This window comes from Phoenix dactylifera, chromosome 9 (assembly GCF_051530095.1).
Source record: "Phoenix dactylifera cultivar Ajwa chromosome 9, Ajwa_hap1_PhDact_Kaust_v1.1, whole genome shotgun sequence".
Lineage (NCBI taxonomy): Eukaryota > Viridiplantae > Streptophyta > Magnoliopsida > Arecales > Arecaceae > Phoenix > Phoenix dactylifera.
In genome coordinates this window covers 24,756,944-24,784,673 of record NC_143198.1, presented here as the reverse complement: position 1 = coordinate 24,784,673, position 27,730 = coordinate 24,756,944, and the positions used below count along the sequence as shown (strand labels likewise).

The 27,730-nt window shown below is 39.8% G+C and overlaps 1 protein-coding gene across 8 annotated transcripts; it reads left to right on the top strand.

Moving 5' to 3' along the window:
- Positions 1-212: 212 nt before the first annotated feature.
- LOC103709367 (zinc finger protein BRUTUS-like) lies at positions 213-25,818 on the top strand. Of its 8 annotated transcripts, none has more exons than XR_015968874.2 (15): positions 213-768; positions 4,882-5,091; positions 13,293-13,487; positions 13,582-13,949; positions 14,624-14,849; positions 14,935-15,103; positions 15,221-16,474; positions 16,607-16,778; positions 16,861-17,082; positions 21,126-21,263; positions 22,547-22,781; positions 22,913-22,972; positions 23,039-23,133; positions 25,336-25,407; positions 25,489-25,818. XR_015968874.2 is itself a non-coding variant. In XM_088704522.2 (14 exons), exons 1-14 carry the CDS (start codon positions 463-465, stop codon positions 25,624-25,626), a joined length of 3,765 nt encoding a protein of 1,254 aa, XP_088560648.2. In that variant the 5' UTR covers positions 213-462; the 3' UTR covers positions 25,627-25,818. The 8 variants fall into 8 exon arrangements, 6 of the variants coding, with proteins under 6 accessions (XP_088560648.2, XP_088560647.2, XP_088560651.2 ...); XR_015968873.2 differs by having other exon boundaries at positions 14,935-15,106; XM_088704522.2 differs by lacking the exon at positions 23,039-23,133.
- The last annotated feature ends 1,912 nt before the right edge of the window (positions 25,819-27,730 follow it).

Here is a 27,730-nt window from a genome sequence, read left to right as displayed (position 1 = left end):
AGAGACGCAGTTCCGGAACCGCTGGAGCATAATAAAATGACCGTTATACCCCTCTACTCTTGGCTTACGGGGACGGACGGGGTGGGAGATTGGTGATGTGGGACATCTCCCACCACCCATTGGCTAACCCCCTCGCACGTGCCCGCAGTCTCGTCCGCTGACGCGGCACCGCACCTCCTCCTCTCTACGTGTCGCCGACCTTAAAAAAAAACGTTAAAAAAAGAAAATCCTTTTTATTTCCCCTTATCAACGGCTGCGGAATCGCTCTTGCCTCCTTCACCCGCTCCGTCTCCGTTCCTCGTCGAGAAGTAAATATATATATATATAGAGAGAGAGAGAGTGAGAGTGAGAGAGAGAGGAGGGAGAGAAGAGATTGAAACCTTGGAGCTCTGGAGGTTGGTCGATTAGGGTCCGGGAGAAATCCAAACCCTAGTTGGGGGAAGATTTGGTCGGTGGGTGGGGATGGCGTCGCCATTGGCGGGGGACGGAGTTCTGGCTTTGATACCCCAAAAGCCGGTGAATTCCATCGATCTGGCTTCCTCCTCGTCCTCGGTGTTCTCTTCTAACGGATGCATAAAGAACTCGGCCCAAAAGTCTCCGATCCTGGTCTTCTTGTATTTCCAGAAGGCAATCCGGTCGGAGCTCGATCGGCTCCACCGGACGGCGGTCAAGTTCGTTACGGAACGCAGCGGGGACGTGCAGTCGCTCGCGGCGCGCTGCCGCTTCCTATTTTCCATCTACAAGCACCACTGCAATGCGGAGGACGAGGTACTGGTGCATTTTCTCGCTCTTCTTTGGGGAAAAATTGCGATTTTGTAGGGCTTGCTTGGTGGTAATAGTTCTCGTGTGAGTAGTGATGAATCCGATAAGCTTTCTTACTATAAATGATTGGTTTTGTGGATTTTGAGGCCTTGATTGCTGGAAATTTGAATCTGAAAAAATTTTGACTGGATGAGTGGGGTCAGCTTGCAGAAAATGATGTAAGATAGTGCAAATTAGAAAATTATCTGGACTAGGAGGTGCTAGAAAGGGTCGTTTATTCGGAGCATAATTTTTTTTTTTTGGGCGGGGCGGGGCTGGGGGATGTTTCTTTTATCTGTTTTGGGCTCAAAAGAAGATTTTGTTCGCATCTTGATTCTGTTGCTTTTTACTCGTGTTCAATATTCCAGTCAATCAATGCACCAAAAGTAGAATATTCTTACACTAGCCCTTGCTTGGAAATCAAGACATCTATTAATTTCTACTGTTAGTGATGTGTGGTTTCAGTCAGCTAACTGCCGTGCTAAAAGTTCTTGTACTGAAACTGTACCTTGAGAGCTTGTAGATGTGGTGAATTGAAGGTCTTTGTTAACCTTCCCAACAATGTCTCAGTGAAAGATGTTATTATCATTTCATTAGGCTGTGTCGGGGAATGATACTCTGAGGTTTGAAATTTGTAAGAAATTAGGATTGTTGAACTGTCAAGGTCAGAGGATGCAGATTACACTACATTTACACTTGATGGTAGAGTTTTAGGATGTGATTTTGCAATGGCTTTGGGACTTTTTGGTGCAGACTAGGATCATATTCAATGATTGAAAATTGTTGTAGATTAAAGCCTGTGGATTTGTTTGCTCTTTGTGCTGCAGAAGATTAAATCCATCTTTTTATTGGAGCTAAAAATAAAGACCTTTACACTTCTGAGATTCCATGTTCTTCAGCATTGATCTGCATATTTCATCCTATGCTTTCTTAGCAAGTCTCCGACAGAGAATTGCAATAAGTATTGTGATCAAACTACATCTCTATGTTTCTGCTCCAACAAGCAAACTACATGACTGGGTAATGCTGGTTTCATGAAGACTGAATTTCCTGTCAAAGTTTTAAGAGATCAGGCTTGCTGTGCCTTGACTATGGGTTAGTATCGAGCAGTTCCACCCATGGCATACTTTTCTTGTATATAAAAGAAATTTGCATTGACAATCACCATCTGGTGACTACCAGAGCTGTCTATACCTCTGTGGGGAAAAGAGGCCTTACTGCAATAGTTTCAAAGATCAACCTCATTAGCATCATGTCCTAGGACCTGACCCTCCTGATCATCCTTTATGGTAGCTGACTAGCTGTGGTTACTTGCCAGACATCAGGATACAAGCTATCATTTTTCAGTATCTTTATACTCAAAGCACAGAAACACGTCATTTGACACGATGTCCTGGTCTTCACTAAGTTACTTTGCCATTGCACAACTAGCTTATAGGTTGGCCTTGAAGCTTTAGGAATGCAGATAGAAAGTTTGAAAGGTGCTTTTTCAGCTTCAAAATTTAGAAGTCATCTAGGAGTTGTCCTCAATTATGTGGAGTAAAAACTGGGCATCTAATTCTGAATCAAAATGGAGTTTGCACAATACCTTGCTGCTGCCACCTCCTTGAACATGTATACTCTAGCATGTGAGAACAGCTTCCACACTGATACATTGTTCTTGCTGAACTCTATGGAATCTGATAGACAATACTGCTGGTAATTCAGGGGGAAAGGCTTTCATCTTTAGCCACCTTTATTCTTCATATCCACCTCATGGTCTTCGTCATGGTTCCACTGCATGTTCACTGCACTCTTTAGTTTTATAGAGGTAAAGTATAACCTTTTCTTTTCGGCAGCTGGTGCTAAGTGAAAAAGTACTTGGTTCTTGGCAACTAATTCAGATTTCACATGTCTTGAAATCCTCTTTATAGAACTCCTATACCTTAATCTTAACACTTCTCCTCCATCACTGGCAAGGCATAAGCATGTGGGGGAACCACTATACAGCTTGTTGGGTCCTAAACTACTGTCCAAAATTGTGATATGGTAAGATAGTGCCTTATTGTCTTATGTATCTGCGGCAGGTATGCCATGCTGGTGCTCACTGCCCTGGTGGTGGTTGGCCTCAGAATCCATCCTTTGGCTGGCAGCAACCCCATCCTCCCGGTTTCCTGAGAACTCGTCCAGGTGGTTTGACAATGACGCTGAAGACTGCTAGAACTGAGATGCCTTCAGTCTCCCAATGCCATCTAATCAAACCGTTCCCCCTCCCCACCCTTGCCCCAGCCTCGCTGCCTCCCACATCTCCCCAAACCCTAACCCTAACCCAAGAAGAATCCAAGTCCTCTTCTTCCAAATTCTCTTACTTGATATCCTTAGGCTTTAGGACCTCTTAGTCTTCGCCCTTGAAGTCCATCGCTAAATGTCAGCTAACTATGGATATCCTATATAGGGGATTGCTGTGTGACTTCCCATGAATTCTCCAAGACAATGGATTAGAATTAACTCCTTTTGCTTCCTCAGTATTTGCATGATTGATTTTTCTTGGCTTACAGTACCCGTTTTTGGCGGTCCATTTGTATAGTTTATAGTTTTTACAATTCCTCCAAATTCCTCTGTCATAAACAAGTTGAAGGTTCAACAGCTTTTACTTTATGAGTTACTTTTTCCTAGAATGGCTTACCTGCCTGTAAATTTCCAAGGTTTTTTTGCATCTGATATCTGTCACTATCCCATATCCATAAAAACTCAAAAGTTACAATGGAAACAATACAAAATGCCTAAATTACTTCTAGCATTTCTCAACCTAAAATTTTTAAGAAACAAAATATCCAGGCAAAGATCCTGCATAATTTACAAGTGGATCTCTCTTGGAGGATTGGCAAAGAAAAATACTTTCTTTCAATTTGCTAAGGCAACTTTGAAATGTCAGTTTTGATGATTTGGAGTCAAAGTCCTTGGAATTGAAGAGACTAAAATCCTTGTCATCTCAACAAAAAATGACCCTTCTAGTTTTTTTTTTAAAATGTTTTATTGTTCTTCATTAGATTCTAGCAGATCTCCGAGCATCTATTTTTTGATGGTTACCACTAGTAAGTAGCTATATTATATGGATCAAAATGTTTAGTGGGTCAATCAATCATAAGCATAAGATGAGTTATGCTATGATGGTGATGCAAGAGTGGATGCATGGTAAAGTGGGGGAAATAATTGAAATATAGAGAATTGATACAGATGTTACCGGCAGAGGATAAAGCAAGGGCAAACATGTGATAGTTTGGGCATATTTGGCATCCAGCAGATGCTTAATTAATTAATTTATTTACCTATCTATATATTTATTGTGCAGGCAAGGGGATCATGGCCGTGGAGGGCATCTCGAGTAGAGGTTAATTGGTTGGGTTTGAAATATACAAGAAGAGACTGAGGAAGTCTTGGTTGGGTATAACGAGAAATGGTTTTTAATTTGATTCCTACTGTAGATAGAAACCTTTGATAGAGGACACCTATTAAGTAATTCCATATGGGGACCCTGAATTGGATGATTTTTTTATTTCTATTTTTTTCCTTCTGGATGTACCAAATATATGTGATCTTGTAGTAACCTTATCTAGACAACATTTTTTTGCCTTTGTCTAAAATGGACACTGTAATTGGCTTAAGTTGACACCAGTTGGCTCTTGTGGATGCTTTTTGTTGGCATACTAAAACTTAATTGGCTAAATTGTTGTAAATACTTAATCTATTCTAATATTATTTTTTATGGAAGGTTCTCTTGGGGGTTGAGTACATACACCCTCTTTTGAATTTATTTAGAGCTGAAACTTTTTTTCATAAGTACAATTAAAGTAAAATAAATTGCAACAAATTGCGAAGCTTTATGCTGAACCTCAGTTTGCTTTTTTTTTTTTCTTTTTTTGAAGAGGGGAGTGGGGCTGTGGACGATTGTAGATCCTAGCAATGCATGCTTAATCATTCTAATACAACCACTTTTAAGTGACAAAAAATGGTTCATGGCAATCGGAATGCTTGTCACAATTGTGTCCACAAAAAGTTAATTTGGAATCGATAAGCAAATAATTTTCCTCAATATGACAGGTTATCTTTCCAGCTCTTGACATCCGAGTCAAGAATATAGCGCGGACGTACTCTCTCGAGCATAACGGGGAGAGTAATCTTTTCGATCAGTTGTTTGACTTGCTAAGCTCAGATGTGCAAAATGATGATATTTTTCGACGAGAGCTTGCTTCCTGCACTGGGGCCATTCAAACATCAGTTAGTCAGCACATGTCCAAGGAAGAGGAGCAGGTACATGCCTTTCCAATTTTCATACTGACTGCGAAGATATAAATCATTTTACTGAATTTACTTCCATATGTTACTAGTTCAGAAAAGGTGCTAGAGAATCTATAGTTTAACCATTCGGTGTCATCGTGATATTTTTGATAATGAATGTAAAGCTTCCAACTGACCTGGTTGTTATGAATTACGTCATTCACTTTAAAAATCACTGTATCTTACCATTTCAGTATCTTATAATTAAAGAATTTTTGTATGCATGTGGTGTTGAACTCTAAAATTAGTGGGCTGTTAGATGCATCAGACTGATTTTGTACTGATTTTAGCTGGCTTCTCTGCACATGTTTCCTTCCTGCTATGGTAGCTTGAACTTTGTCTTGGTATTTGCATACTGCGCTGGCATATTGCCAGCAAGAATGGAACCAATGTCCTCAAATTAATATGTCAATCACTAAGAATGACCTTATAAGAACACTTGCTCATCTGAATACATTTCTCTCATAAATTCAAGTGGACTAGTAGAATGTTAAATTGTTAATATAATGCCCACTTTCCTAATCCAATCGACATAGGTCTTGTAATGCTAATCAAGTTGTTTATTACTTTTGTGATGGTGATCACTAAAAAGGCCTTGTTTGGCATCCTTCCCATCTGAGAACAATTCTCTCATAAATTTAAGTGAATTAATAAACTGTTGAATTGTCAAGATACCCTCCACTGTCGTAATCCAATCAGTGGAAGGTCTTGTAATGGTCATCAAGTTGAGTATTGTTTTTGCGAAGATGATTAATTCGAGATCACAATTGAAAATATCAATTTAGTTTTTTATGGGTTCATGTGTAGCAAAATGGCAGCTTATGAACCCATTGCAAATTTGCAATGGTCGTATAGAAGGATATAGTCAACATGTTGTGAGAAATGATTGCTGTTTACCTATGTTTTGCTAAACGCAGCTATATTTCTTTCATTATATAAATTGAAAATTGTTGACCATCTAATACGAAAGGTATGCCAATCATTAATTTGAGGGATAGTTGAGGGTGCTAATTCATGCCCTTTTAATTGATGGAAATATGTGGCTTCTTCTTGGGTTTTTTTGTGTGTCTAATATGATCTTATGATATAGTTTGATTTTGCAACCATGGCAGATTTTAGTACTATCTCTGTCACCATTTTTTGCCACCAATCATAGAACAAAGCTTCATTTCAAAGTGATCAAGCATTAGATCTTCCAATGGTTGGAATTGGCTGCCAAAATTGTGCTAAGCGAAGGTATCAAGATGCATTTGAGCAGTCTATAATCAGATTTTAAGTATTGAATCTAGTATTAATATAGCAATTTCTAGTTTATTATTTGAAGTCCTTGAAGTCAAGAGGTGGTGGGGACACAGACCACCGTTTCCAGCATGTTTATAGACATCGCCGGCGTGCATAGCACTTTGGCCCTAGTGTTATTTTCTTGTGTATTCTCGTTTATTTATTATGTATTTTCGTCTTTTGTTAGTTGCTGGCTTGTTATGACTGTATTTAGCTATTGTAGTGAACCATGATGTTGTTGGATCATGGGTAGTTACATGATCACTTGTGCATAGGGGGCTATATATGGAACCCCCATGTCTCCTGTTTTAGTTAGAGAGTATTTTGGAATGAAAACTTTGTCTTGACATATGGCGGACTCCAGATCTTCCCTCCCCTCCCCTTTCTATTCATATCTTCTTCCCTAAATCACCTATCCCGCATCAGTTTGGTATCAGAGCACCCCGGTTTTGCCACTGTTGCCAAAACCTCTCCCTTTCTGGGCTGCAGTGGGACAGAATACACACACAAAAAAAATTCTTTTGCTGTCTCCTTGTTTCCGAAAACTCCCACAGAAGTTTCACCCTGTGTATGGCGGAGCAGCGCCGGATTCCTGGATTCAGGTGGGCGCACGAGATCTACGCTGTACCCCGACCACCACGGACGTCGGAGCGTGTTGAAGGACCACGCCCAACCCGTGTGACCAAAAAAGGAAGGAGCCTCACCTCCCTTTTTTCGTCTCTGTCTCTCAGTTCCATCGTAGCAGCCGCAGACCCCACTCACAGAGAAGAGATCTGGGAAGAGAAACGGTGCTCGGAGCGGGTGGCCGGCTGCCGTCCACCACCGTAGGCCACGGGATCCACTCTGCAGCAGTAGCCACAGAGTCCGGAACCATCTCCCGAAACCGTCGGGAGGTTGAAGGAGTATTGGTTAACGGGTAAGTCCCTCACCCGTTACCCAGTTTATTAGCCTGGATCCACTCCCAAAAAAAAAGAATGCTGCACGTGAGTCGCACAAGCTAGTCACAAAAAAAAAGAGTAGTACCTCTTCGTCTTCCCTTACGACCAACCGCCCGCCCGCAGAGCTGCCGCCGGCAGGTCGTTGCGTCGCCCTTTGCTGCCACTGAGCCGCCTCTCCTATTCGCCGTGAGGCCGTCCTCGTCCGCCGAAGCCGTTCTCCTCTGCGACCGCACACACCGCTGCCCCGGTCACACCGCTGCCCCGGTCACACCGCCACCACCCCTTTCATCTTCTCCGCTGCCTCCACCCTCCACCAAACCCTCGAGTTCACTTCATTTCTTCTCCCTCCCAGCTCACCGAAACCACTCTCCCTCCCATATCTCATCCCTCAAACCCTAATCCTTTCTTCTTTTCCCTCCCATCTCACTGAGACCCCTCTTCCTCCGTGCCGCCCCTTCCGACTTCCGTCGCTACCTTCGCCCACGCTGTCTCGCCGCTTCCATCACTTTCCAACTCTCCGATCTCTCCGTCAGATCTCTCCCCCCCCCCCCCCCCCCCCCCGCGTCTCCCAGATTTTACTAAAGTTTTTGAAGTTTCTTGTGATGCATCTGGCATAGGTATAGGTGGAGTCTTAAGCCAAGAAGGTCACACCAGGGACAATAGTGACTACCTTATGGTTGATGCTTTTTTGTTCCGAGGAAACAAGCTGTGTATCCCTCAAACATCCCTTAGAGATTTTTTTGTTTGGGAACTCCATGCGGGAGGAATAGCTGGCCATTTTGGTAGAAATAAGACCATTGATATGGTCAAACAAAGATTTTATTGGTCTAGTTTAAAACAGAATGTTGCGAAAATTGTTAGTCAATGTTGTATTTGTCACTTATCCAAACAGCGCAAACAAAACACTGGCTTATATACCCCCATTCCTGTCCCAGACCGTCCTTGGCAGGACATTAGTATGGATTTCGTGCTAGGATTGCCAAAGACTAGAAGTAAGCATGATTCCATTCTCGTGATAGTGGATCGGTTCTCTAAGATGGCATATTTTCTGCCCACTTCCAAGATTTCTGATGCCTCCAAAGTTGCGCGGATAATCTTTGATGAGGTCATTAGACTCCACGGGCTTCCAAAATCGATAGTGACTGATAGAGATGTTAAATTTGTTAGTTATTTATGGAAGATCCTCTGAAATTTTATGGGCACAAAGCTTAAATATTCCACAGCCTATCACTCTCAGACAGATGGTCAAACTGAGGTGGTCAACCGCAGCCTAGAAAACTTTCTACAATGTTTAGTGGGTGACCACCCAGGTAATTGGGATCTTCTCCTATCCATAGCTGAATTTGCCTACAATAGTTCTGTGAACAGGACCTCTGGCTTGAGTCCTTTCGAAATTGTTTTAGGCTATGTTCCGCGAAAATCTGTTGATCTTATCCCAGTAGCACCTAACAACAGAATCTCTGAGACCGCTGAGTCCTTTGCGCAACACATGCAAAACTTACATAAAGAGATTAATAAGAAAATTGAAATCAATAATGCGAGATATAAAATGGCTGTTGACTTACGTCGACGTTATCACGAATTTCGAGTGGGTGATGATGTAATGATTAGAATCAGACCTGAACGGTTTCCACCAGGAGTTGTTAGCAAATTGCACGCCCGAAGTATGGGTCCATACAAAATTCTGAAACGGGTTGGATCTAATGCATATGTGGTGGATATTCCAAGTGATTTTGGAATTAATCCAGTTTTTAACGTAGAAGACTTAGTTGCCTACCGAGGTCCGACAACTATTCCTGTAGACCCATCCAATGAGCCTGACATTGACCTCATATCCAATTTTGAAAATATATCTCCTGCTCCTGCCTTGCCTTCTGTATCTTTTTCTCCCTCGATCACAGACATAGTGGAACAGATTTTGGATGATCAGATTGTTAGTACGCAGAGCGGTGGTTATCAGCGATATCTTGTCAGATGGCATGGTCGACCTCCGTCAGATGATACCTGGATTAGCAGAGATGAGCTTCAGCGACTTGCTTCAGACCTGTTGGAGCATTACCAGACATCCGTTTCGCCAAAGGCGAACTCTTCTCAGCTGAGGGGAGTTGGTGGGGACACAGACCACTGTTTCCAGCATGTTTATAGACGTCGCCGGCGTGCATAGGACTTTGGCCCTAGTGTTATTTTCTTGTGTATTCTCGTTTATTTATTATGTATTTTCGTCTTTTGTTAGTTACTGGCTTGTTATGACTGTATTTAGCTATTGTAGTGAACCATGATGTTGTTGGATCATGGGTAGTTATATGATCACTTGTGGGATCATGGGTAGTTGCATAGGGAGCTATATATGGAACCCCCATGTTTCCTATTTTAGTTAGAGAGTATTTTGGAATGAAAACTTTGTCTTGACATCTGGTGGACTCCAGATCTTCCCTCCCCTCCCCTTGCTATTCATATCTTCTTCCCTAAATCACCTGTCCCGCATCAAGGGGGTTGAATATCTCCCAACATAGTTACGTAGAAATCTTGTCCTGGACAAGGATAAACTAGTGAAGCACAAGTGATATCATGGGGGTTATGGAATGATGATGTTTTTGGATGTCACTTCCTGGTAGCATGCTAAAACTGATTGTTGGCTATATTTGCATAGGTGTGTGTATGTTTGAATGAGTGTGACACATTGACATTATGCACATGTTGGATGGCCAACAACTAGAAAGAAGGTGTAAAGGCTGCGCTTGAAAGTCCTCAAATCACACTAAGAAATGAAGAAACAATAACATATTGCTTTAAGGATATGAGAAATCATTAAAGAGTTTTGCACTTGTAAGAGTCAAAAAATGGGGCCAGAGCAAGGCATTTGCAGTAACAGTATCACCAAGACAGTGGAAAAGGCATCAAAAAATAACTCCTCAAAATGGCTTGGTGAATGCATAAAAGGGTTTACAATGATCCTGTTGCTTTAGTTCGATGTAGATCTGAATAATTTATCGGAGATCAATCCACTGAATGCTAGTTTTTACTACACAGGGATGCCTTGCTCTATATTGGATGATAGATCTCTAAAACAAGAGTAAAAGAGGCCATGAAACTTTAGATGATGTTCAAGGAATAGCCAATAATCTTAATTTCAAGTTGGATAATTTCAAACTCCTGATGAAGGAAATGTAGCTTGAACAAGCTCTGCACTCTGCAGTTATGGAGCAATAGGAATGAGCAGCAAGCAAATGGATTTCCAAACATTTCCTACAATGCTTTGTTTGGTGCTATGAATTGCTGCTATGAATCTCTCTATTTCCAAGCGCAGAAAGCCTAACTATTTCAACTTCTGGGAAACTAATGCTGATGGCACATTTTGCTGATTTTAAGGTTCCAGTGATGGACGCCAACTGATAGGTTTGATGATGCTAATTGATGACTAAACTGTTGGACTGATGAACTGAAGCTCCAATTATTGCCGGTGAGAAACAAGGCCGAGAGATAAGAATTGGAGCTAACTGTGTACTCAGCACAACAGCCCAAATATACAAAATCACCAAGGTGGTAACTAAAATATCAACTGCACAAAAGAATGGTGCATATAAAGCTGATATACAACAAGGATTCAAGCGTTAGTGTTATGGGCATATCCACAAGTGGTGCTATGCCAAAAGATATAAAAACAAAAAGAGGCTGCGCACCTAAAGGTATCAAGCCATTTTTACCCGTGCTGGCTTGGCTTGGTACCCTGTGATGTGCAGGATATTGCAGCATACATGCATGTGCAGTGTCGGCACCTTGGTGGCACAGCATGGCATGGTCAGCATTTGAATCCTTGACGTGCAGTACGGCCCTTATATGCTCTTAGTATGCATGCACACAGATATACATACATAAATACATACATGTATATATGTCTTGAACTATTAAATTCGTCACGAGTAGAAATTTTCATTACAAAAGGGCAGGGTATGCCGAACTGGACCGAACCATCCGGTTCCGCCCGTACCGAGCCGACCCGATAGGAAATCGGGTCGGTTTGCCTATTGGAAGCGATTCTGGCCCCGAACCGTCCGGAATGGATTCCGAACTGCCCAGAACCGGTCGGAAAAGGCTCGAACTGGACCGAATCGTTCGGAACCTGCCAGAATCGTTCGGAATTGTTTGGAACCGGCCGAAATCGTTCAGAACTGTTTGGAACCGGCCGGAATCGTTTGGAACCGGCCCAAAACCGGCTGGAACCGTTCGGAACTAGCCGATTCCGTTCGAACTCGGTGTGAACTGTCCAGTTTGTACCGAGTCGACCTGGTTTAGAACTGGGCCCCCTCCTCTGCTTCTTTTGTTAAAAGCAAGTGTTAGGAAGGCCTTCAGCCTTTCCAACAATTTGTTTTGGAATTCGTTTAGTCGTAAGACGGCTAAACAACTCTCCCTTCTCTCCAATTTGCGAAATCACACCGATTTAACGCAATTGAAGGAAGATCTAAGTCTAAATAAGGTGTGCTTCCTCTTTTCTATTTTATTCCCTTTATTTTTTTTGCTTGAAAAAATAGAAATTTGCCTCTTGACTATGATAATGAGCGGGATATCTACGAGAGGCATCTTCACTCGACAAGATTTTAGATATTGGTATGTATGTTGTACTTTAAATATATGTAATTGATTGTATTATTTTATATTTTTCATCTCACTACTTGATTTGAGAATATTTTATGTTGCTTTTTATAGCATGCAGCACCTCACTAATCATTTTATGTTTTATATCATTTTAAAACAATAAGATGCATCATTTAGGTTAATCCGGGATCATAGAAACATCAAAAAATATCAAAAAAGCATCAAATTAGACTTAAAATCATCGAAAAAGTTTTAAAAGATTGATTACCAATTAATTTAATTTGAAAAACTCCAAAAAAAATTGGGCGTGCCGATATAACTTGAAAAACTCCAAAAAAAATTGGGCGTGCCGGTATCGGCATGCCCAAGCATACCGTATGTCGGTACGGTACTGATTCGGTACCGTACCGACCCGTCCGCCGACCGGTAGGGGTTTCGGTACTGCCATACTAGTTTGGCGGATCTTGCAAAAAAGTTTAATTGCATGTTAGTTGCTCGACACATTGATGTGGTTGCCCACTTATTTATTTTCAAGCAAATTGTCCTTTTCATATTATATTCTTTTACTAATCTTTTTCATAATATTATTCTATTAGATATTCTTTTTAGAACAATAGATAGAATCCTTAGATCGACATTATCTCAAATTCAGTAGGTTTCTAAAAAAGGAATTGGAAAAACCTGTTCTTTGATCTTGTTTTGATCTGTTTAATTTTGTTGAAATTTAAACATTAAAAATATGATTCTTGGACCAGCTCGAGTAATGTAAAAAGGATAAGGTAAATTTTTAAGTATAATACTGGAAGTGTGTCTATCACTTTGACAGAGTGTCAACTAATATTCAGTGTAAAGTTACACCTAAAATTGACTCTCCTTGAATGGAGGATTCTTTTATGATTGCCCTGATAGCAATTAATAGGTCATCTATTCAGCTTGCATAGGCCATGAAATGGTATTTAATACGTGTAACTTGACAGACTAGTTTGCCACACTTTGCTCCAGTTCACTGAGGTGACTAGGTTATTTTAGGAGGTATTTTGGTTATTCAGGTTTGACAAGTATTATAGATTTGGTGTTTCCACAAATCTTTCATATGGAAAACCATTCTATGTAGGACTCAATATTGCAAGTAAACAATGATTAAGTGTTATTGAGCAGGTGATTTAGTTTAGTATGAGTTCCTTTTTCATCTGTCTTCTAGTTTATTCACTTGTTGTATTTGTTCTTCCTTTGTCTAACAGTTCGATATCTTGGTACAATTTTACATATTGATCTTGTCCATGATACCATATGGTTAATCTCTATCTGTGGAGCATTTGCAGCCAACTATTAGTGTTTGCTAATTGTTTGGTAGTGTTACAGGTATACCCTTTGCTTATTGAGAAGTTTTCATTCGAAGAGCAGGCTGATTTGGTCTGGCAGTTTTTATGTAGTGTCCCTGTGAATATGATGGCAGAGTTTCTTCCCTGGCTTTCATCTTGTATTTCACGTGATGAACACCAAGACATGTTGAACTGCATGTGCAAGATAGTACCAGAAGAAAAGCTCCTTCGACAGGTAAGAACGCCTTTTTATTTTTTCCCCGCTTTTCATTCCACCTTGTAAACCCTTTGAACAAGCTGCATTTGATGTTAGTTGTAAAATAATAAAGGTCATTTTCGCCTGGATGGAAGGAAAAGGCACAACCAACATGGGGCAGAGTTACTGTGATGATTCTCAATTACAGAGCTGTCTCAGTTGTGGGCCTGGCAAATTGGTTGATCACGCTGAGAATCACACGTGTGCATGTGGACGTTCCAAGATTGGAAAGAGAAAACATACAGAAACAGAGCAGAGTGCTGTTGATTTTCTTGGGGTTCACCCAATAGATGAGATATTGCACTGGCATAATGCTATCAGAAAAGAATTGAATGATATTGCAGAAGAAGCTAGGAGGATTCAACTTTTGGGAGACTTTTCCGATTTGGCTGCCTTCAATGCAAGACTACAATTTGTTGCCGACGTATGCATCTTTCATAGGTATAAGGCTTCTACTCTTTTTTGGAAGGAATTTCAGTGGAAATTTTAACAGTCATTAGTTTGTCTGAGATAATGAGCACCCACCATTGGCTGGTTAAAAATCAGTATATTAATACTTCGCTCATGTAACTGCTACTTTCATATTGGCATTTTTTCAAGTTCTTTTTTTTTGTCATGTATTTTTCTCTTCCCATTGTGAGTGGTTTGGCCGCTGTTGTTGCGTGAATATGGATGTGGGTTTAGGATTTGGTCTGGTTTCTGGAATAGGACTATCATGTCAGAAAAAAACAAAAAAAATTCTAACCAAACATCACATACACTAGCTTCTATCAGGATGCTGTTCCTTAAGTTCTGTAGGACCTGTTCGACATCCCTTGTTGTGTGTTGAATACAGTTCATGTTAGGCTCATGAACCATGTATGGACAGAGTAGAACATGAATTACAAAAGTTTGAACAAGACATGCATTTCATCAAGGACACGTGCTAATCTTGGACACCACCAACACATGCTGGTCATTAGAATAACATAATATAGATTAAAAAAAAAATGGAAATAAAACTTGAATGACAGCCCCTGAAACAGTCTTGCTAGAGTTACTAATCATGGCTTGAAGTTCTCTTTTCCTTCTTTTTTTTTCTTTCCAATAACCAGAATGCTTTTGTACTCATGCAGTATTGCTGAGGATCAAGTCATATTTCCTGCAGTAGATGGGGAAGTCTCCTTTGCACAGGAGCATGCAGAAGAAGAAAGTCAATTTAACGAGTTCAGGTGTTTAATTGAACAAGTTCAGAGTGCAGGAGCAAAGGTAACACCTGCAGAATTTTACTCTGAATTATGCGCACATGCTGATCAAATAATGGACACAACTCAGAGGCACTTCTGTAGTGAGGAAGCTGAGGTAGGTTTAATAGTGGAAACATGGACTTTATTATAGCCGTGAAATTTGCGCTCAAAGGTTTGCTTTTCGCCCCTTCTTCCTTTAGGTTCTTCCTCTTGCCAGGAAGCATTTCTCTCCTGAGAAGCAGCGGCAACTTCTATACAGAAGTATATGCGTGATGCCATTAAAATTGTTAGAACGTGTTTTTCCATGGTTTGTCACAAAGCTAAGTGATGGGGAGGCAACGTCTTTTCTCCAGAATATGTATCTGGCAGGTTGTCTGCTCATGCTTCACATTTTAATGTCTTTATGTATGTTGCATGGATTTTTTTTTATGATTTTTTTCTCATTCATCTAAGCCGTTTGAGATGTATTTGAAATGTGTGGTGCAGCTCCATCATCTGAAACTGCACTTGTTACTCTTTTCTCTGGATGGGCATGCAAGGGTCGATCCCAGGATATCTCCAATTCTGGCAAGTTTGTATGTTTGACTTCGAAGGTAATTGGTTGCTGTCCTTTAAATGAGAAATACGAGTTGGAAGAAGATTATAGACAAATGGTCTGTGCATGTGCTTGTCCACTTAGCACTAAGGAAAAATCATCACTTCTGCAATATGAGGATGATTCTAGGCCTGTTAAACAATGCAACTTCTCAGGAACATGTGGACATGCTAATGACAATGGTCATTCAGAAACAGTTGACAATCAAAAATCGTTGTCTAGCAAAAACCCTTGCTGTGTACCTGGGTTAGGGGTTGATAGCAGTAACTTAGGGATAAGTTCATTGACTGCTGTGAAGTCCTTGCGTTCATTGTCTTACAAATGTTCTGCTCCTTCCCTAAATTCCAGTCTCTTTAACTGGGAGACAGACATTATGTCATCTAATGCGGAGAACAATGCGAGGCCAATTGACAATGTCTTCAAATTTCATAAAGCAATCCGCAAAGATTTGGAGTATTTGGATGTTGAATCTGGAAAGCTTATAGATTGTGACGAGGCCTTTCTTCGGCAATTCAGTGGAAGATTTCGTCTTTTGTGGGGTCTATATAGAGCTCATAGTAATGCTGAGGATGAGATTGTATTTCCAGCTTTAGAATCGAGGGAGACTCTTCACAATGTGAGCCATTCATACACTCTAGACCATAAGCAGGAGGAAAAGCTATTTAAAGATATTTCTGAAGTTCTTACAGAGCTTACACAGCTGCATGATGTCTTGGGAAGGACCAATGCTAAAGCTGATGCAGCTGGAAGTGGTTCCAATTCTTCTGTTCAGGGTATTGATTGGATGAGGAAACAAAATGAACTTGCTACAAAGCTTCAAGGCATGTGCAAATCTATACGGGTTAGTCTGGATCATCATGTTTTTAGGGAAGAACTTGAGTTGTGGCCATTGTTCGACCAACACTTTTCAGTGGAGGAGCAGGATAAGATTGTTGGTCGTATAATTGGAACAACAGGGGCAGAGGTTCTCCAATCAATGTTACCATGGGTAACTTCCGCACTTACTCAAGAAGAGCAGAACAAGATGATGGATACATGGAGGCAAGCAACCAAAAACACAATGTTTAATGAGTGGCTAAATGAATGGTGGAAGGATGCTCCTGTATCATCACAGGATGCAACAGAGTGCTCTGTTCTTTCAAAAGGTCTTCTCTTTATTTTTTTTCGGGCACTTTGTATGCTGCAGGAAGTTTTGACTGTCTTTATATAAAAGGAGTATGTGGATATTCTATTTTGTATATAAATTGTTGTATTTACTCTTCTTTTTGGCCCTTTAGGAACTGATTACCAAGAAGGAGTTGACCAAAGTGACCAGATGTTTAAACCTGGCTGGAAAGATATATTTCGGATGAATCAGAACGAACTCGAGGCAGAGATACGGAAGGTTTCTCGAGATCCAATGCTTGATCCACGAAGAAAGGCATATCTTATTCAAAATCTCATGACAAGGTTAGTTGTACTAATAACCATTCATATGTGTCATAATTTTTTGTTCACAAGTCCTGTAATGAGTAGGAAATGGTTATTGCAGCCGCTGGATAGCTGCCCAGCAAAAGTTACTGCAAGCAAGAACTGAGGAAACAACAGAAGGGGAAGATGTACCTGGATGCTCTCCATCATTTCAAGATCCAGAAAAGCAAGTATTTGGCTGTGAGCACTACAAAAGAAATTGCAAACTCCTTGCTGCATGTTGTAATAGGTTGTTCACATGCAGATTCTGCCATGATAAAGTCAGTGATCATCCAATGGACAGGTGTCACTCTCTTCCACTTAAGTCAACTTAGAGATGCATACTGACAACTTATCTGCAAATAAAATATGCTTTAAAGTTGTAAATGAAAATGGTAAGATCAATTGAAACCTATTCAGAAATATGAAGACTTTGAATTTATGGATGAAATTATTTAAAATATTATCTTCTGTAAATCTGTTCTAACATGTTAGTTTCTAATGGTAGTTCTTGTTATAACTCTACTCGAGTTCATTCATTTTATTTGCAGCTACATTTTTTTTATTGTACTGATATTTATGTGTCTTTTGGGTGACGGTTGAGGGGCTATGCAGTAGCTGGAGGTCATTGGGTACATGAATGCAGAATTTATTGGCTTGTTGGAGCTGCAGAGCAGTTGTAGGTTTTGTAGCTTAGAAAGAGAGATGCCTTATTGCTTTGCAAACCACTTTTTAAACATGGAGTAGAAAACTGTAATGGCTTATCCTGGGGTAAATTGGAAATGTAGAAAAATAACTGCCATAGTTCTTAGTCTTGGATTATATATATGGTTGCTTCCTGCTCTAAAAAAGGAAGATGATATTTTTCCCCTTTGCTGGAGAAGGGATGACAACCTATTCAATGGTTGTTTTTCTTCTTGTTGTGTGATGTAGTCTAAGATAGATCCATGTGTGCCATAGTAAATAAGAATGAATATTTGTTAGGTTGGGTGTCGTTTCAACGTTATCAAAATCCAATCTGAAACTAATTTGATCTGAAAGATGGTTGGATTCTGTTTGTCAATGGTTAGGTCATTTTGATTCTGCCTAGCGAAAGGTTTTGACAACTTGAAGATAGGCTTCAGAGAATATAATGCAACATTTGAGGCTTTGAATGAGTAGCTCACAATATCAAGAGCATGTAAGAACCATTAGAAGGGAATATGAGATGATTGGATTGCAATGAAGAGCACATGAACTACATGGAGAAGATGCTATGAGAGATTATTGCAATCTTGAAATTTAAGGGGTTCGATCGGATAGCCAGTAAAATCGGAGGTAATTTAAGTTCCATCATCCACTATTTCTATTGAAGAGCATGCAATATCTGAAAGATTAAAACACCCTACCTGTAATTTGTTACAACTATGTACTGATCTTCCTAATTGACATCAAATTTTTGGCTGAAATCTATGGTAAAGCAAAGCATGCAAGTGTTTTCATGAATTTTAGGTCTTCCGACCATCATAGAGATTTATCGGGACATCTTAGTCAAGGATTTGATGTACAGGAATTTCTGTTACATCCTTACTGGAGAATTGATTGGTGAATTTGTGCCTTAAATAAAGCAAGTCCAAGGGGTTGTGGTAAGCAAGCTGGTTATATAAAACGGAGAGCAGGAAATAGGTATTTTGCTAGAACTGCTTGATGCTAATTCTCGACAAGGCTAGAAGAACCTTTTGATGGATCTTTGCTTGACACTAGAAGTGTTCGATATGATAGAAAGAGAAGCATTGAACTAGAGGTGTCTATTTTCTTAGATATGTGAATCAATAGACCTTTCTGTATTGGTTGTGGTCAAGGTCCACCGTTTCGGATCCGGTAGGCATACCGGTTGCCTACCGGACCGGTACGATTCCGGTTCGTATCGTGCTCCGGGCGGTACGAACCGGGAAGCTCTTCCCCGCCGGAGCCGGAGAAGAAGAAGAGAACCAGAGAGAGCGCGGGGAAGAGAGGGAGGGAGACCACCTTCGGCCGCCATCGGAGAGCCGCGGAGAGGCGTCGGAGGCTGGTGGGGGGCGGCAGAGCCCGGCGGGGGGCGGGGGAACCCGCGGGGCGTGGTGGAGGCCGAGGCCGCGGCCGCGTCCACTATTTCGGCCTCCGCCACGCCCCCGCGGGCTCCGCCGCTCCCCACCGGCCTCCGACGCCCCTCCGCGGCTCTCCGATGGCGGCCGAAGGTGGGCTCCCTCCCTCTCTTCCCCGCACTCTCTCTTTTTCTCTTCGTTTTCTTCGTCTCCGGCATGGAACCGGCCTGTACCAGTTTCCACGGCTCCGGCGTACTGGTAACTGTACAAACCGGTTTGTACGGGCCGGTTCGGCATACCATGGTTGTGGTGGTGGATTGTCTGTGGAGCATAGAACGTTTTTTACTTAGGACCAATTGTTGGGAGATCAAAGGTCTAATTTGCCACCGCAAAGCTTAGTGTTGTTGCAAGTATGTGGTTGGTCCAATTTACTATGGGAAGGTTAGGTAGCTATGCAAGAAGAGATGAAAGTACTTCTAAAAAGTCAGTCCTTTTTATGAACTATCAGCAGTCTCTATTCATCAAATTCCATTGTCGTCAACAGGTTTAAGCAGTATGGATGAGTACACTAGAGAATTCTACTAGTTTTTCTAGTCAATGAGGTTGTAATAATTTGAGGAGGCAATGGCAATGAGATATTGAATAAATAATTGTGGGAAACATCTAAGGGCCTACTAGAGATGTAGCAAGCTTTTCCAATAGTGTGATTATTTGGCCGATCAGTGGGTGTTGGCTGAAGACTTTCGCTCCTTTTAATGCTTAAGCCATAGCAGGGTTATCATCCTCAAGGGATAAGAAGTTCATTTTGGAATTAATTAAGTATTTTAAAACTTGCCTTGATGGTTCAACAAGTTAAGCTAGATGATATCTGCTGTGCAAAGGCCCACACACCCTATGCATGCACAATGTTTTAAATGTGGTCCTAGTGGTAGCATATGAGCTTCCATATGTGGATGCTGTCTTGTGACCGCATCGCATTGGCATTGGGCCATAGTGTGAGAGACCAAGCACCTATTATAGGTCAAGCAGCTTGCATATGAGGTCCTACACCTACATCTGTCAAACAGCTTGCATATGTGGCCTGAGTGCATATGGACTATGTCGACAATTACTTGTTTCATGACATGTCACTTCCCAAAGAAGAAGATTGACTTTTGGGTGTGCTTATAAAGATTGGTAGTTTATATACTATTATATCTTGTCTAATTGGTAGGTACCTTAAACTTAGATGTTAACTAATTCATGTATTTTGCTTATTTTTTGATATTTCATCATTTGATAATTTGTATATTTCTTTGTTGCATTAGCATATCTAAACTTTGAACATACTTAGTAAAGCAATATATCTTTTTAAGATTAAATGCTATATTGTGACAAAAAATAGGATCTCATATAAGTGTACAAGTGTAACTTAAATTTCCTACTTTTCATAATCTTTTTACATATTTTATTTCCTTTCCTACTTTATCTATATCTATGAATTGTATATATTTAAATATTTTTTGAATGCCAACTGCATAGGCACCTGCTATGTACCTGTATATATGCACTACAAAGTACCTTAACCACCTAGATACTGTGGTTGCATTTTAAAACTTCAAACACATGGAAAAAACCAAATGGTTAGACATAACCATCTGTAGTCCTTTGGTATTTGGCCAGTAGTTTTAGTTGTACCATCCACTTAAATGAGGATTAGTGATGGGAATCACTATTATTATATTGGAGCTCATCAGTATCTGAGATTAGGAGTTGATTGATTTGCCTGATCAAAATCAACAACTTTTAATAATGCCATATATGCTGATGTTATACAGGTTTGGAAAAACATGAATGTGCTGATAATTTGGCGATTCATTGTTCAAAGCTGGCTTTTGCTTTATCTCTGACTCCAATTAAATTCTTAGCTGCTTGTAGTAGTGATAGACCGTCTACTTTATTGACGTTGTTGGAGTTTTGATATTCCTGCATGTTCTGATTAGTTTCTGATCAGCTCCCTAATTATCTTTGACTACATTTGATTTTGTAGACACTAGCTTTTTATTTGGAGAGTCATAATTATTTGCTTAAATTTTGTGACGCTAATTTCCCTTCAATTTATTGGTGAATAGTTATTTGGTATGTTTGAGCTGCCTGCCACTCCTGAACATCGTTATTTTTCAATCAACTGATGATACGCACCAGATTTTAGTATGTTTGAGCTAGAATCAAATCTACTCATAATTGATGAGGGAGTATGTTATAATTGGCAATATGCCTGACTTTATGATTGTATTTTCTGCAGAAAAGCAACGACTGAAATGATGTGTATGCGTTGTCTGAAAGTTCAACCAATTGGATCAACTTGCATGACCCCCTCCTGTGATCGATTTTCAATGGCCAAATATTATTGTAATATCTGCAAGTTTTTTGATGATGAAAGGTTCTTTTGAAGCCTGACTCCTTTTCTCAATATCATATATTGGCATGAAATTGTATATGATGATGACCTGTTTTCAACTGATCTTTTTTAATTCTGGTGCAGTTGTTGCAATTATTATAAGTCTTTTTAGATTACTGATTGCACAGTCTCTTTAATTTTCTACATCCAGCTTAAAAATTAAAATACATGTTTCTCCAAATTGTGGTTGATACCCTGATAAATGTAAGGAAATTCCTCTAGTTTAGTCTGTTTATTTACAGTGTGTTCTACATAGATGAAGAGTCTCTGTATTTGAATAAATGACTGAGATACCTTTTGCGCATCTTCCAGTCTGTGTAGATTAGGTCACAGTAATGTAATGTGGAGGGCTAAAGATAATGAAGGAAAGGAGAAAGTTCTTGTGCACGGTTATTGCTTACTTTGGCTTGTAGAGAACGATAATAATGATTGTAATCTTCCTAAAAATGTTTCCTAGCTATTTGACAAACTTGATCACATCAAACTGATTTCTTCAAACTTATTTTGTTCACAGAACTCCTGTCTCAGATGTAATTGATGTGTTTCATTAGTCTATAATATAGAGCAATCAGCCAGCGAAGGCATCATATTCTTTCAAGATTACAAAAAATTCTAAAATCAGTCTAAATTAGTAAGAATGCTTCGGGTGAGCGATGAATCAGATTTGTACTACATAAACTTGGGTACATATGTCAGGTGTGGATTTTTGTCCGAGAATTAGATTCTTCCAATATCTAAGAATTTCTTCTTATAAACCCTTGCCTAGATTCACACCAGTACCCATTTGAAGTGTGTTGTCAATAAAGGTTAGAATGGTGACTTGAATTTTTATGTGTTTTTTTTTGTAGAAGCTTGAGGATTGTATCCAAATTTGATTTTTTATCTTATAATTTGTGCCTCAAATATGAAGGTGGCCCTTATCAACGTTTTGATTCCTTCCCTTCTTTTCCATCTTTCAAGTTTCCAACATTAGCAAAACCTTGGTGGTATGTGCCTTTGTTGTGTGAGAATTTACTAGCAATGAATATAGCTTTTTAACCTGCAGTGTTGTTAATGCTAGGGCATCTGTACCTAAAGGTAGTTAATATTTAGAGACTCTTTCAGAATCATCGCTGTTAGCAGTATGTATCAGTAGTTATTTTGAGTAAGAACAAGGAAAAGAAGAAAATAAAAAAATAGAAGCAAGAAATAAATTTGGAAGTCCTTTCAAAAAGAAGAATATGCATGTAATATTGAGTATCTAAAACTGCAATCTTTGGTTCCAGGACTGTATATCACTGTCCATTTTGCAACTTGTGTCGTGTTGGGAAAGGACTTGGTGTCGACTTCTTTCACTGCATGAAATGCAATTGTTGCTTGGGAATGAAACTAGTCGAGCACAAGTGTCGGGAAAAAGGACTGGAGACAAACTGTCCCATATGTTGTGATTTTTTATTTACATCAAGCGCCGCAGTGAGAGCTCTTCCCTGTGGCCATTTCATGCATTCAGCATGCTTTCAGGTTTATCCTTCTCAGTTCTGCTAAACTTTTAGGACAAGAATTTGTTCCCCTTCTGTGTCCATGTCTCTCATTTCATTTTAAAATTATTGATGAAGTTGATTGTTAACCAAGCTTTCCCAATTTCTGTGCAGGCATACACTTGCAGTCATTACACTTGTCCAATATGTAGCAAATCCTTGGGAGACATGGCGGTAGGATATCGTTATTCCTTATATCTTGTTCAGAAAAAGCATAGTAACTTTTTTGTCTTTATGCAGTTTCAAAGTTCATCTTATATTGGATGGACTGCAAGGAACAAAGGGCATAGTTCAGATAGTAAAGAATGGGTCTGATCCTTTTGAAGATGTGACCTGTTAGTCCTTTTATTTTGATGCCCCATAAAATAAAAAAAAGATAATTCTGACTGGCTAGTAGTCTTGTATTTTGTGCATGCATGTGCATTTACTTTTGCATCTAATCAGGAAATATTGCATTTTTTTAAATTGTGCAACTACTTGTATCGTTTAACATGACCAGATTTTCATGTTAAATCACCAATATAGGCTGTTGCCAAAGACAGATAAAGCACCTAAACTATAAGACAAGTAAGCCTCTCCAGGCCATACAAATGCACGGGGAGCCCATGCAAAGGATTTGGTATTTTATTGTTTCAGTGACATGATGCACAAAACCTTGATGAACTCTTCAGATATACGATTTGTAGCAAAATTGTGTAGCTGCATTTCCTCGCTTTTCTGATGCATCAAGGTAGGAAATTTAGTCATTTTCTAAGATTAGGTGTTTACTTGTTTTTACAATTTTCTGGTTCCTGGAATCTATGAACATATTGAATTATAAGTCTTAGAAAGCTATTGACACCATTATTATATACTCTTCCTGATCATCCTATTAAAATTTTGTTTTTTGGCCATCAGAAAGTTCTTCACTAGTTCGTGCATTTTATTTGTCTTGTTCATAGGTTTATCTTGGTAAAATGTCTGTTTTTTTCCTCTAGATGCTGATTTTCTAGTTTTATCTTAACATAATTCATGGTCAGTAACATTATTTTGCCTGGATTTTAGAAAGAGCTACTTTCTTTTGTAAGGGATAGGGGGAGGAAAGCAACCAACTCCATCGGTAGGATATTTTTAATGGAAAGATGTGCAAAATTCTTTTGAGAAGAAAATGAAAACTGTTTGTTTATTGCATCCCTTCGTCTAGGACCATGTGATAATAATTGATGAAGAGATCAACAGGCCATTTTAATTCTGAAAATTGTGACACACCTTGTCTCAATAGGTTTAGGTGCCTTTCATGGGAATCTTTCTTCCCCCTTTTAATTCTTTATAACCATTCCTTGAGGTCTTTCATGTTGGTGGAGTTCTAGTATTTTGGTTTTATCATCATCAACTTCATTCAGAAAATAGGAGGGAAGTTGAGAAAATAGTGTTTGTGTAAGTCTTCTTTGTTGTATCATTTCACTGCCAAGCTTTCCTTTTAGATGCAGACAGATTGCATTTCCTTCGCTATCTAAATTGCCCTTGTCAATGGTAGGCACATTCTTAATGATACTGTTATTGCTACTTGGTGTATGGATACATAAGAAAGCAAAGGTGAATGGAGAAATTTGTAACATGGTTCTTCTATCATCCATGTGATGCCTACTTTATCCTTCATGCTGATTCATTGTCTTATTGTGCCGATTCCTGTCTTACTCTGTGGTGCGAAAACTCATACTACACTGAACTTCTAGTTCTTTCTGGTCAGCACCTTTTTGACTATCTCTGTACATAAACCCTTTAAGAACTCAAATGGATGTTGGCATCACGATATTCGAAGCTAAAGTACCCTCCATTTGTTTTTCGCATGGTTGCTTCAATCTCGATAGTTCACCATCAATTGAACTATGCTGCTGGGAAGTTTTAGAGTACTCACAATCCAAGTGTTATTTCATTAAGAAATTACAAATCAGGTTTGACTTGAGAGGCCTAGAATAACTAGTAATGATTTTCTATGCTAAATCGAAATTCATCCACCATACACCCATTCCGCATCACTACTCTAGTCGAGTTTGATACAAATGGTGTTCAGTTAACATTTATATCATAAAAGATGGTGGGCAACCCACTTGCGAGCATCTTGCATAGTTTTAGATTGTAATAATACTTGTGAAACCCAGGCCGCTTCTAATTGGTGAGCAGTTACATTCTAGTTTCTTATGTGCTCTGCATGACATCTTCAAGTTGATGCAAAACTCAGTGCTTTGTTCAGACATTTCCATGTTAATTGTCATTCATTGTTTTAGAGGAATGTGTTTAAACATTGTATCATGGAATTACGGCATGAAGCCTTTTCCTTTGCCTGCTGAGTTAACAAAATTTTAGATCCGTCATTTAACTGTGACAAGCCGTAGAAAGAAAATAACCAGTCTACCTAAATGCAGCTGTGAGAGTCCATCTTGTAGAAACTTATATTATGCCCCAACTCAAATTATAATTCCGGCATTAACTTTCTTTATTTCTTTTCTTTTCTTTTGTGGTAGTCGAGATATCAAAATGTTTATGTATTTATTCAGGTGTACTTTGGCATGCTTGATGCCTTGTTGGCTGCTGAAGAGCTTCCGGAAGAGTACAGAGATCGATGTCAGGTGTGTTTTCGTCATAATTTCTCTTCCTGCTTTCATGACAGGTAATCAAGGGCGGTTAAATAATTACGATTTGTATTTCAGGATATACTATGCAATGACTGCGATAAAAGGGGGACGTCGCGCTTCCACTGGCTGTACCACAAATGCGGTTTTTGCGGTTCATATAATACCAGGGTAATCAAGGCTGATTCTTCGATTTGCTCCACGTCAAATCAGTGAAGGGTGCTTTTCTTTGAATATTTTTCCAGGTGTAAATAATATTCTTACACCAACTATTTGTAGTTTTTGCTGTATCGCACGCACTAGTTCATCGCCAGTTCATTTTTTTTCACAAATTTAAAGAATGCATTGGCGTTCTCCTCCAGCAGTTTTCTGACAAATCAGATCAATAAACGAAATTATTACTCAGAATTCTCGAGCTTAACCCGTGTACCATGGAAACGGACTGTAGGTCATGTTTTCTTCGCCATACCTTAGGACAAAAAAGGAAAGAAAGAAAACGTCAGCATTTGTTAGGGAACCAGGGTCTCGACACCTTGTATCTAGCTTGCTGTTCGTCTTCTGCTCCTGAGCAAATGTTTTCTGCTTTATTATTTATTTATTTATTTATTTTTATGTAAGAGTGGCTGAAATTCTACGAGTGTGAATGAGGCCAACAAAATTCGAAAGCAATAAGTAGATAAAGAATTCGGTACTATGTCACACTCTTTCCAAACAAAACCTTCAGAATGGTGAGCTGCATAGGAAGCAATTCAAACAGCTGCATAGTTTGTTTTTCTGTAGATGTGTGTGGCCTGATGGGCACAATACTTTTGTAGTAGTCCGCGAATGCCAAGTAATAGCGGTCTGTCTCCGTCTGCACGCCTCCGGCTCTTGATCCAGTCAAGTGGCAGCAGAGGGTCAGCGGATCTTTAATTCTTCGGTGATGCATGCTGAGTTCAGAGCTGCATGGAAGGGTATCTCTTATGCTCGACGGATACTATATGCCGACCGGATTATCCTTAAGGATGACTCGGCCACAGTGGATGTTTTCTGCCCCTTTACTATTGAACGTTTTCTCCACTATTTCTTAGTTGATTTTGGGTCGTAGTTGGTCCTCCTATTGGTTCTGTTTGGTACCGTGGAAAATTTACTCCGAGGAGCCCGGTGTTTTCATGCTGGATCACTTTGAGGCTGTATTTGTGAGGCAACTGAGGCACGTCCAAGGAGTCAAATAACCTCAATGATGGCAAACGTTGGAGGAGTTGGGTCTTGTCAATGCATCCATTCTTCCCCCGGCAGAGTTCTTTCGCGCGTCTAGTTGATTGAAGGTAGAATGGCAGATTTGGTGTTAACTTGTTTTATATTTATTTTCATCACTTTGTTTCAAAACAGTTAATACAATCCAAATCAGGAGCATGATTTGTCATGTCCTAAATTTAGAGCATGACATGATCATACTACCGAGGAATACAACTCGAAACCAACATTGCATATAAATTTCTTATTAATATAATTATTTCTTATGTTCTCTGGCATTTATTGCATGACGTCTTTATCAACCTTTCTTCTAATGAGACAATAAAAAAAAAGGAGAAACTAATCACCGGTCCAGTGTTGGACCGGAGTATAACGAATAGTCCCTGTTGACCGAAAATGTAACTCCCGGTCCCGAGAGTTTTTGGCTTTCTAAATGGTGACGAAACTACCCTTTATGGGCTTTCCGGCTTCCTTTGCTCCTCTTCCGCTCGGGCGAGTCCTCTTCCTCTTCCTCTCATTTTCTTCTTCCTCTGTATCCAGGAAGAAACCCTTCTTCGTCTTCGTTTCCCTCTCGACCGAAAGAATTTCTCTTCTCGCCTTCGGAGAGAACCCCTTCTTCTTCTTCCTCTCGAACGATTCCTGTTCGTGTCGACGGAGTCCTCTTCCAGTCGACGGAGTCGTCTTCCTGCCGATCGAGTCCGCCCCGATAAGCATTCCGAATCGCAGGTAAGGTTCCGTTCGCCCAATGCTAGTGTATACCATAATGCTTGCTATTATCGAAGCTAAACCCTAATCAATATTGCTTCCCAAATTTATTTTCCGAAGAAATTTTTCTTTTGGGTTTTGAATGTTACGGAATGAAATATTGATTTGGCTTAGGGAAGATTTGTTCTTACTTTTTGAGAACCATAATGCTGGCTATAGTGGAAGGTAAACCGTAATCTCTCTTGCTTTCCGTTTTTTTTGTTCGGAATAATATTTTGATTTCGTTTTTGAATGCTATGGAATCGAGTATTGATTTCGCCCAGGGAAGATTATTGGTAGGTGATATATTGGTATAGTTTCCTGCGAATACATGATATAA